The sequence below is a fragment of the Carettochelys insculpta genome, chromosome 7 (assembly GCF_033958435.1).
Source record: "Carettochelys insculpta isolate YL-2023 chromosome 7, ASM3395843v1, whole genome shotgun sequence".
NCBI classification, from domain to species: domain Eukaryota; kingdom Metazoa; phylum Chordata; order Testudines; family Carettochelyidae; genus Carettochelys; species Carettochelys insculpta.
This window is the reverse complement of record NC_134143.1, coordinates 10,206,319-10,215,931: the sequence shown is the minus strand read 5'-3', so window position 1 is coordinate 10,215,931 and position 9,613 is coordinate 10,206,319. Positions and strand designations below refer to the sequence as shown.

Sequence of the window (9,613 nt, the reverse complement as noted above, 5' to 3'; positions counted from 1 at the left end):
CTGGATTAACTTAGAGACTTTATTGACTGACTGCTTTGTACAAAACAGGACCACTTCTGCCCCAGCCCATGCAGGGCTCTGTACAAAACCCAAACTATGTACACGGAGCTAGCCCGGCAGCTTCCACCCGAGCTGCAATGCAAACAGCACAGACACACCTGAAGTACCGGTGAGCAGCCAACAAACTGAATTAGCATCCTCAGAACAGCCCCAGGTGACCTGTACAAAACCAGACTGTGTCATGTTTCCAGCGCGAGGCCACAAAGGCACCCAGAGTCCCAGATCGCCCCAGGGATGGCAGCATGAGCCTGGATGAGCTCCATTCCTCCAGGGGCTGATTCTGCATGGCCAGCTGCTCAGGGGAATAATAGCTCCAGAGTCAGGCCTGCTGGACCCTAGCTTGAAGTCCAGCCTGGGGGAGCCCCGCAGAGGGGTTGTTGATGCGGATGGGGAATGGGTCATTAAGGTGTGCTGGGGGTTGCTTAGCTGGTTCTAGGGGTGTGCCTGTGTTGGGGGTGGGGGAGCGGTCTCTGCTTTGTGGTCTTTTACACAGACTGTCCTTCAACTCCTCGTGCTCCGCCATGCAGCAGCCAGAGCAGGGGAAGTGCCAAGCTTCTCTCAGTACTGCGGCGTCAAACGCAAGCGCACCCACAAATGCTCAGGCCCAATGGTACCATGCTGAGTCTGGCAGACTCGCACAGGCCAGGGACCTGCTCGGCAACGTGTGGTTCTTGTGAACACTGAGGAACAAGCTCCCCTGGATGAGCATATGGTTGGGAGAGGGAGACACTAATGGGAGAGGCCACTGAATCAGAGACCGAGACTGTGGCACCTTTCCGGCGTATTGCAATCAGGCCTCCCCCGTTCTGAGGCTGGGAGACAGGATCGGGTTCACACCAGGATCCAGAGACACCTGACGCAGTTCAGAGCTAGAGGCGGCCGGCCTGGGGTGCTGCAGCGAGGGGGCGGGATGGGGAGGAACGTGGGCTTGCCCAGAATTGCAGAGGCAGCGATCCTTCAGGGCGGAAGCTCCAACACCATGCGCGGGGGACTTGCGGCTGCTCTCCCGCTCGGCAGCAGGGAGCTGCTCATCAGCGCGTGCTGTTCAGAAGGGGGCTAGTCCGCAACCGGCGAGGAAGCAGGTTCGTGCTGCTCGGCCCAGGTACAGCAGGGCAAGCCGGGGGCACTGGGGCCCACGCACTGCACGCAGAGCCTGGCCCTGCGCCAGGTCCTTAGGACAGGTAGTACATGCCGTAGGTGAGCGGCGCTGTGAAGAGACCTGGGACAGGTTGCAGGGCTGCTCTGCTGGGGAAAGTGCTGGTGGCCCCATACAGGGTGGGGGTGCCCAGGTGGGCCCCCAGTGGGAAGGGCAGGGCAAAAGAGGGCAGCAAGGGCTTGGTGGCCAGTTTGAGCTTCTCCAGCTCTGCTTCCTGCAACCTCTTGGCCTTAGCCCTGCGGTTCTGGAACCAGATCTTGACCTGGGTCTCTGTGAGACTGAGGGAGCTGGAGAACTCGGCCCGCTCGGCGATGGACAGATACTGCTTCTGCCGGAACTTCCGCTCAAGCGCCAGCAGCTGCGAGGTGGTGAAGGGCGTGCGGGGCTTGCGGTTGTTCTTGTGCTTCCGCAGCGTGCAGGGCGGAGGGCTGGACTGCCCTGTGAGGAGACACAAACAGCCTAGCTGCTTAGTGCGCAGTAGGCCTGGCTCGGCCGCCAAACCGAAGGAAAATGCTCAGGGACCCTCCACCCCCGTAGTCCTACCCTACCCACCTCACACATGCAGTGCACCCTGGTCTCCAGCCCTGCCGTATATGTGCATTTTCCCACCACCCTTAATGGTGCTGGGCGTGGGAAGCCAGCACTGCACAGATCAGGCCTTCCCCTCGGCGACTGCAGCACAGCTACTCCCCGAGCACCTGCGTGGGGCTGGGGTGCGGAAGGGGAACGGGCTGTCAGGGCGCAGGGCCCTGGGGCAGGGGAGTTCCACACTACGGTCCTCAGGACTCCCTGTCTCAGCTGGAGACGTGGGGGGCAGATCCTTCCCCTCCTGCGTGTGGCTGCACAAAGGGGAAAGGGTGCACTCAGCTCACAAGGGCACAGTCATGGCGTTTTCCACCCACCCAGCCAAGCTTACAGGCAGGCACCAAGCGGCGTGAGCTGTGGCCCTGGGCCCAAAGCTGGCACACGTGAGGGAGGAGTCCAGGAGGCCTGTGGCGCCCTTAGCACTCTCAGGGTGGGAGAGCACTGGGCCTTTCCCGCACTGCTCAGAGGCAAGTGGCTGGCAAGGGAGGGCTGCTGGAGGCATGGAGTGAAGGCAGGGCCAGCGGCCTAGAGGACTCGACCATGAAGCCATAGGTCCCAGCGGAAACCTGGGTCGGGATGAGCTGCTTACGCAGGGCTCGAAGGCACGGAGAACGGGAAGTTGCAGCCCCCTGTGTTGGCTCGAGGGTGCTGCTGGAGCATACAGGGCAAGCGAGGGGCTGGGCCGCGTTAGAGCCCACTGCATGGCTGATGTCCCCCCTCCACTATCCCTGCAGGCAAGATGCTCTTCCTGCTGCTCAGAGGAAGCTACAGGGAAGTCTGGCCTAGGGCTCAGCCGGGGAGATGATCGCACACCAGCAAGGGAGGTTTGAGTGCTGTTGTTGGTTCTCTGTGCCTTAAATATGGAGTCTGTTCTGGTCTGGCTCTGGTCTGAAGAAGTGGGTCTGTCCCACGAAAGCTCATCACCTAACCAATTATTTTGTTAGTCTTTAAAGTGCTAGTGGACTGCTTTTTTGTTTTGGTAGTACATAGACTAGCACGGCTCCCTCTCTGTTACTGTTCAGCAAGGGAGGGTGCTTGTGCCCCTCTGGCTGGCCGGGGAGGGATCCCAGGTGCCCCCCAAGGCTGGCTCAGACACGCGGAGGTGTGGGGTCACTCTCAGTACTTACTCGCCGGTGAATAGGCAGCCTTTGCAAACCAGGAACTGGGTTCCTTCTCTCCAGGACTCTCCACGGCTGGTGCCTGCTGCGTCACCCGCTGCTCTGGGAAGTCGTGGCCTGACTCCACTGCACACGAAGTGCTCCGGGCCTGGGCAGGTGGGGCATCGGCAGTGGCAGCAGGAGGCGGCTGGTGCAGGCGGCTGCTCCGGGGACCCAGCTTGCGCTCCGTGACGAGCAGGGACTCCACGCTGAAAGGCAGCCGGGGGCTGGAGACGGTTTGGCCCCTGCATCCTGTTGCCTCGGAGCCCATCTTGGGCAGCTGCTCCTCAGCAAGCGGGCTCTCCGGGGCAAGGGCGGCCACTCCTTCACTGGTCCCCTGGGCACGGGCTGTCTCCAGGCGCAGTGACCTCTGGCCAGGGTTCATCCTCAGGCAGGAGGGAGCCATAAAACTGCTGCAGGGGGCAAGGGAGCGTCACCGCTGCATGTGCCCCCCTCAGAGACTCCAGGCACCTCCTCAGCGCCAGGGTCCAGGCTCCCACCTCTCGTCTCAAGGGCGGGGTCCTGGCTCCTGGGACCCAACTTCAGGCTCAGGCGTGGCAACAAGACTCCAGCTACCCAGTCCAGTCTCAGGGAGGGGTCCAGGCTCCTGCCCTAAGGATGAGGCCCAGCCTCCAGGGACCCTTCTCCAGCCGCTGGGTGAGGTCCTGGCTCTAGTCCCAAAGACGGGGCCCAGCCTCCAGGGACCCAGCTCCAGCTTCTGCCGTGGGGTCCTGGTTCCCGGCTCAGGGGCGGGGTCCAGGCTCGCGGGTGCCAGCCCCGGGCCAGGCGAGGCGCAGGGTGGGCGAGGGACTCCGGGGCTCCATGCTCGCGGCAGGGCAGGGCAGCAGCGCAGGCCGGGACTCGGGGACCCGGCCGGCTCCCACGCCTATAAAACTTCGGCCGCTCCTCTTTCATGTGGCCGCCCTCCAATCTCCCCCCTGCAGCCCGTGACGCGCCGGGCGCGGGGCTGCCATTGGCCGCCTGCGCTCTCCGGCCGGAGCCGCCTGGCCGGGCCGGGGGCGGTCGGTGCCTCCCGGGCCCGGCAGCTGCAGCGCTGGTCGGTGCCGTTCACGAGTCGGGGGCCCCGCCGGCAGAGCGGGAGAGCTGCTCCTCCGCGCCCCCCGGCACACGCCGGCAGCTCCCGCCTCGCCCGGCGCCGCTCGGCTGGGTGGCGACTCGGAAGCGCCCGGCAAGTTTTCTTGAACTTTGCCGCGACTTCCCGGCTCCTGCGCCGCTCACCTGGCCGATGGCAGCTTTACTGCCGCGGGCCCAGCCTGGCCGCTGCGCGCCGTGCTCGTGCGCCTTGCGCCAGCCCCATACGCCCGGCCGCTGCGCGCCCTCAACCCGCCTCATGCGCCCTCCCGCTGCGCGCCCTGTGCCAGCCCCCTGCGCCCGGCCGCTGCGCGCCCTCAACCCTCCTCATGCGCCCGCCTCATGCGCTCCCTAAGGCGGGCACGTTGCGCGCTGCGGCGCCAGGCCCAGCGGGCTCCAAAGGAGAGAGCGGGCCTCCCCACGGTTAATCTCAAGGCCGGGCGAGGCGGGCTGTGTCTTGGCTGCTGTCCGTCTGGAGCTCTGCGCACAGCGGCAAAGTTTGGCGGTATAGGCCCAGCTCTGCTCCTTTTCCACTTGAGGATCAGCGTCAAACGCAGCCCCAGGCAGAGCCTCGTGCCGAGGAGGGGAAGGTGTCTGCTCCCACTTCCCAGGCCGCTGCGTGCCTTTATTCCAGGACACTGGGCCTTGGAGACGGTGCTGCTGTAAGGGTCCGGGGCTGGCGATCCGTCAAGGTGAAGGTGGCGTTTTGTTTGTTTTGAATTCAGTGCCTGGCAGAATTGATTCACTGAAGTGATGCAACTCGCGCAAAGTGATGGTGTGGTATTTTGATAGTAAAAATCCCCGTTCCTTGCGCTGGTTCATAATGATTCCTGAATCAGAAAATGTTCTTTGAGCTCTGTTGTCAGATCTTTTGGTGGTGGCATAATACAAAGAGCGCTATATTCACTTCAGTCGTTTGCACAGAGGGCTCTGCCTGCTCAGCTACCCGGTGCAGTAAATAGCTCCCTTTGGTCAAATAGTGTAGCAAGAGTTATGGGCAATGTGCACATCCTAACGAGCTGTGATTCTGCAGAGCATGGTAGTTCACCAGCTCCAGGTCAGCACATATACCCCTCTTCAAAGTTAAAGGAACATTTGGGCTATGTGTATGCTAGCATTCCTTTTTCGAAAGAGGCATCTGAATGAAGGAAATCGAAAATGCAAACGAGGCACAGATTTACATCTTTGGCACCTCATTTGCGTATTCTTTCAAAAGAGCGTCTTTCAGACGAAGAAAAGCAGTGTAGACAAGCTGCTTTTGAAAGTAAACCCAATCTTCGAAAGAACTCTTCTTCCCATAAAAAAAGGGAAGAAGGGCTCTTTCGAAGATGCGGTTTACCTGCGAAAGAGCCTCATCTGCACTGCTCTTCTTCCGCAAGAAGCTTTTTCAAAAGAAGAATATGCAGATAAGGTGCCGGAGATGTAAATCTGTGCCTCGTTTGCATTTTCCATTTCCTTCACTTGTATGTCTCTTTCAGAAGAAGGGCTGCTAGTGTAGATATAGCCTTCTAGCTGCTCACCTTGGAACCTGCAATGTACGTGGCAAATCAACTTGGCATCCGTAAAAATAAATGAATGTCAAAATTTCTCGATAGTCTTATTTTAATCAAGCTGGATCTCAGCTGGGTGAAATAAAACTTTATTTCCCCTAATGGCTATAGATGGACAAATGTCTGGAAAGGATTAACGTCTGCTCTCCCTTTGTTGTGCCATAGGCCCCCTCACCTTTACAGAAACGTTATCCGAGTGCTGGTAACTCTGCTAATGATATAAATGAAATTAGATGAACTACATCTTCGACAAGGTTTGAGGCTGCTGTAACTCCTGGGTCAGCAACCGGGGCTGGCATCCCCATGGGCTGCTGATCAGGAATGACCCAGGGCCCAGCAAACACTCTGGATGCAAACACAGGACCCGAGGGCTGTCAGGAACCCTGGTTTGGACATTACACGGAAGACAAAATGTTGGCTTTCAAACCGAGTTGTCTGTGGGGGGAAATACCTGTCTAGAATTTGTGAGTTGAAGGGCTGGCTGCACAGCCCACACTCCGAGCGGCACAGCCAGAGCCAGTATCTGGAGGAGGCTGCTTTTGAAGCTGCTCAGGAAGACCATGAAGCTACAGTAGTCTCCGTTCCAAGCCAGCCCTGCAAGCTGTGGACACTTCCCTGGAAGTCTGGCCTGGCCCAGGACTGCAGGATCAAGTCTTTTGTGCCTCAGTCTGTGTTCTTAAATCCTTGCCGGTCCCCCCTCGAGATGGAACAGCTTTCAACTCCAAGGACACTGAGAACTTCCCAGAGAGAGAGACAGATTCCCTGCTTCTTTGGAATTGTCCCCGATGGATTCAGCTGCTCTTCACTCACAACACTACGCAAGAGGGATGAGCAGATCTGCTGTCAGACAGGTAAGAAACGCAGCGATACGTTGCTGAGCAAGCAGCATCTGGGACAAGGTTTTATTCTTAGGCAAAAAGTTCACCAGCTTGACACGTTTAATATGTTCATTATTAACTGCTCTGCTGCCAGACTTCACTGACAGGATATACAGTGTCTGTCCGCAGCCCACACACAAGATTGCAAATCATTCCGGGGAGGGAGTTTTCAGAAGCGCTTTATTTTGGTTTTGCATGGAAGCAGTTGGATTACATGATCAGAGCATAGGACAATCCGGCTAGAATGTAGTTTATGTAGCTAGATAGATAGATATGCAAATGTTACAGTAACATGAAAAATTCGGACCATTCCAGGGCGGATCTGTAAAATATTGTTTTGATAGAAATAGATTACTCCTGGTGAGAAGGAAAGAAGGTTAAGAAAGTGAATATATTTTACTATGTTGTCTAGTTATCAGAAAATAAGGTCAAAGTGTAGGTAAAAGCTGTGGCTGCAAGTTCAGGAAACCTACAGAATATTTCTGTTATTTTGAGAAAAAAAACTGTTCTTTTAATTAAAGCCACATTTGTTTTCGGTTTAGTGCAATTACTCTGCAACGCCAAGGAAATTCAATTAAAACAAAGCTCTCCCTAGTGCAAATATAGAAGTGTTGGCTGAAACCTACGACACATGTAAACTCCGTGCTTCCCAGCTGCTCTCATGCCGTGTTGTGAGAACTCCTGTAAGGTTACAAGTAGGGTCTAAATCGACTGTAGATATGTGTGTTGTTAACGTTATTTCATTAACACCAGAGGTAATGATGATCTGTTTTTGTTTCAGTGTGTTTTAGGGACAAGAAGTTTTTAACAAATAGAGTTTTGTTGCAGGGATAGATTCTTTATTGACACATGAATTTAAATATGTGTAGTTATACGCACAAACTCAAGGAGGACACACATAGAAACTTGAATACCCTGGAATTTGTCAATGGTTTTAATCTAACAAAGTGCAGTGGATAAATAAACGGACAAGCGGAAAAATCACGATGAAATAGCTTCCCAGAAAGGCTGGGTTTTCATCCATATGCGTGTCCTGGAGGGTTATCTCCACATTACCGTTCACAAGGCCTGACTTCACAGAAAATATAATGCAGAATAACTTGCTGGTCACTGTACTTAACGCTGAATTGCCTGTTGTCCTGACAAAGCATTAAAATCAAATACAGTTGGGGATTTGTCTTCTCGGTAAATTTTATCATCATCGTCATCGTTGTTGTTTTGTGGTTGTGTTTATGCCACCACAACTGCTCGGTGCTTTGCGCGTGTGGACTGGAAGGACTTCTCCTTTCCCGTTTTCGACAGAAAGACACACCATCGCTCTTTCAGGTTGGTTCTCTTCTCTGCTCCTGGTTTTTCCCCCCGCCCCCCAATTTGTCCACATTATTGTGTCTAGTAGTTATGTCACACGGCTTCACAACACAGTTGTAAATTCCAGCACGGTTCCTTCAGCAGCCTCAGACTCTGCCTGCCAGTTTAAAACGGGTAGCATCTTTCACAGTGGTTCCCTCTGTTGTTTTACGTTCATATTCAAGGACCCAAATGCAATGATATTTCAAATGAAGGGACAACAAACGAAGGGTTTATAATCTTGGTTGACACGCCTTAGGACAGCTTCTTCTGTATTCAGTGGAATTCAGTAAATACTTAGATTTCACATTGTGACACAAAGACGCACGATGAAATAACACAGAAAGAAAGCTGGCAGGTCACAGAATGATAGGCTCCTGGGGCAGGAACACACTAGGAGTTGGGCTGGCTTATAGTGTAGGATTCTTGTGCTTTCCATTTGTAACATTCAGAGCCATTGCTTACAAGTGTGCGTGAGTGTATACGCACATGCGTGTGTTTTTGATTATTTCTTAGTTACGCATATTGGGCCCCGATTAGGAAGTCCGCTCGCTTTACCTGAGCTTGTAGCTTTAAATTTCATTTTCCAAAGGTTGCTTTTAGGCAGAGAAATGGAGCCCATGTCGTGCTGTGTACCCTCAACTGCAGCAAGTGGTGGGAACACAAACCGTGGAGAAAATAAAGAATGAGGACTGTGAACAAGGGAGGGCGGGACTGTGATGAAACGACAGCTCCTGGCTCCTTTCCCCTCTTTGTCCAAGGGTCCTGGAGACCCCTGCTCTCACCGCACGGGTTGGAATGTAATCTCCCTCTCATGGTCACCGCAGCGCTTAGGCATAGCTGGACTTGTGTATTGGTGGGGGTGAGGGGAGTACTTCCAGGGTGCATATTTGCATTCCCCTCCCAAGACCAGCCTTTCACCACAGCTCCAGGACACACAGACCAGTCCCCCTTGTTCCTCCTGGCAGAGCCTACGCAGGGAATGCAGACAGGGCTGTCCATGCACGAGAGCTGGAGTCGGCAGCGGGCCCTGTTCAACAGGGGGCTGATACAGGGTGCCTCTTTCTACCCCCCGTCCCTGCAGGGCTGTGGCTTGAGGGCAGGTGCCACCCATCCGGCATTCTGGTCGAAAACTGGACACCTGGCAAACCTACCTGTGACTCTAGAACAACCGCCACAGGGCTGCCTGTCTGCAGCGTTCTCTGTGGGTACTGAATTGTACAGGCCGAGAGCCCAGAAGTGCCAGTCGTGGCTCGAGGTCCCTTTGCACAAACCCAGGACAAAGGATGTAGGACCTGAGGTTCCGTGACTCCTAGATCTGGAGTCGGGGTGAAGAGTTAGAAGGTGACCGAACGCACTAGCGCTTTGGTAGCTTTGAAGGAAACGTTTATCCTCACCAGGTCTGCTAGCATGTCTTTGCCAGGCGGGGTCAGCTGGGCCGAGTTTGGCCGCGTTCACCGTGGCATTGAGCCCGTCTCGTTCTGCAGCCGAGCGGGGAAGCCGGCCAGGTTGCAGACGCACCTCCTGCACATGAGGGGCCAGGAGAGTCAGCTCAGTTCACTTCAGGGATCTTTCAGCTGGAACTGGGCAAGTAGGCCCGGCCTTCAGGCAAGGCAAGCAAGGCAGTTGCCTTGGGCCCTGTGCCGTCAGGAGCCCATGCTCCAACTGCCTATAGCATCCACTGTCAGTGTGCTGCCTTGGGCCCTGCTGGGCCGGCTCTGTGGATGAGCTGGTCACCATTTGCTGTTAGGCTGTCGCTGGGAATATCTCCAACCCAGGTACAGAGCA

At 55.6% G+C, this 9,613-nt stretch overlaps 2 protein-coding genes across 3 annotated transcripts in view; one reads left to right on the top strand and one right to left on the bottom strand.

Annotated features, from left to right (window-relative positions):
* LOC142015978 (homeobox protein MSX-3-like) lies at window positions 1-3,814 on the bottom strand. Its single transcript, XM_074999981.1, has 2 exons — window positions 2,929-3,814; window positions 1-1,654 (listed from the first exon to the last, which is right to left on the bottom strand). Exons 1-2 carry the CDS (start codon window positions 3,362-3,364, stop codon window positions 1,233-1,235), a joined length of 858 nt encoding a protein of 285 aa, XP_074856082.1. The 5' UTR covers window positions 3,365-3,814; the 3' UTR covers window positions 1-1,232.
* Window positions 3,402-9,613, top strand: part of LOC142015977 (uncharacterized) — a 138,945-nt gene continuing 132,733 nt past the window's right edge. Inside the window, exons 1-2 of one of the 2 annotated variants that reach the window (XM_074999979.1) lie at window positions 3,402-4,742; window positions 5,766-6,451. In XM_074999979.1, the coding sequence (XP_074856080.1) occupies window positions 3,402-4,478 (1,077 nt within the window). In that variant the 3' untranslated portion in view covers window positions 4,479-4,742; window positions 5,766-6,451. Of the gene's footprint in view, window positions 4,743-5,765; window positions 7,594-9,613 lie in introns of those variants that run through there. The other variant, XM_074999980.1, reaches the window with a different exon arrangement.

Excerpts from the sequence above, each read along its gene's own strand:
- LOC142015978 (XM_074999981.1), bottom strand. The coding sequence starts at position 3,364 with ATGGCTCCCTCCTGCCTGAGGATGAACCCTGGCCAGAGGTCACTGCGC. Across the intron at positions 1,655-2,928 it reads GGCTGCCTATTCACCGGCGA|GGCAGTCCAGCCCTCCGCCC; the intron begins GTAAGTACTGAG and ends GTCTCCTCACAG.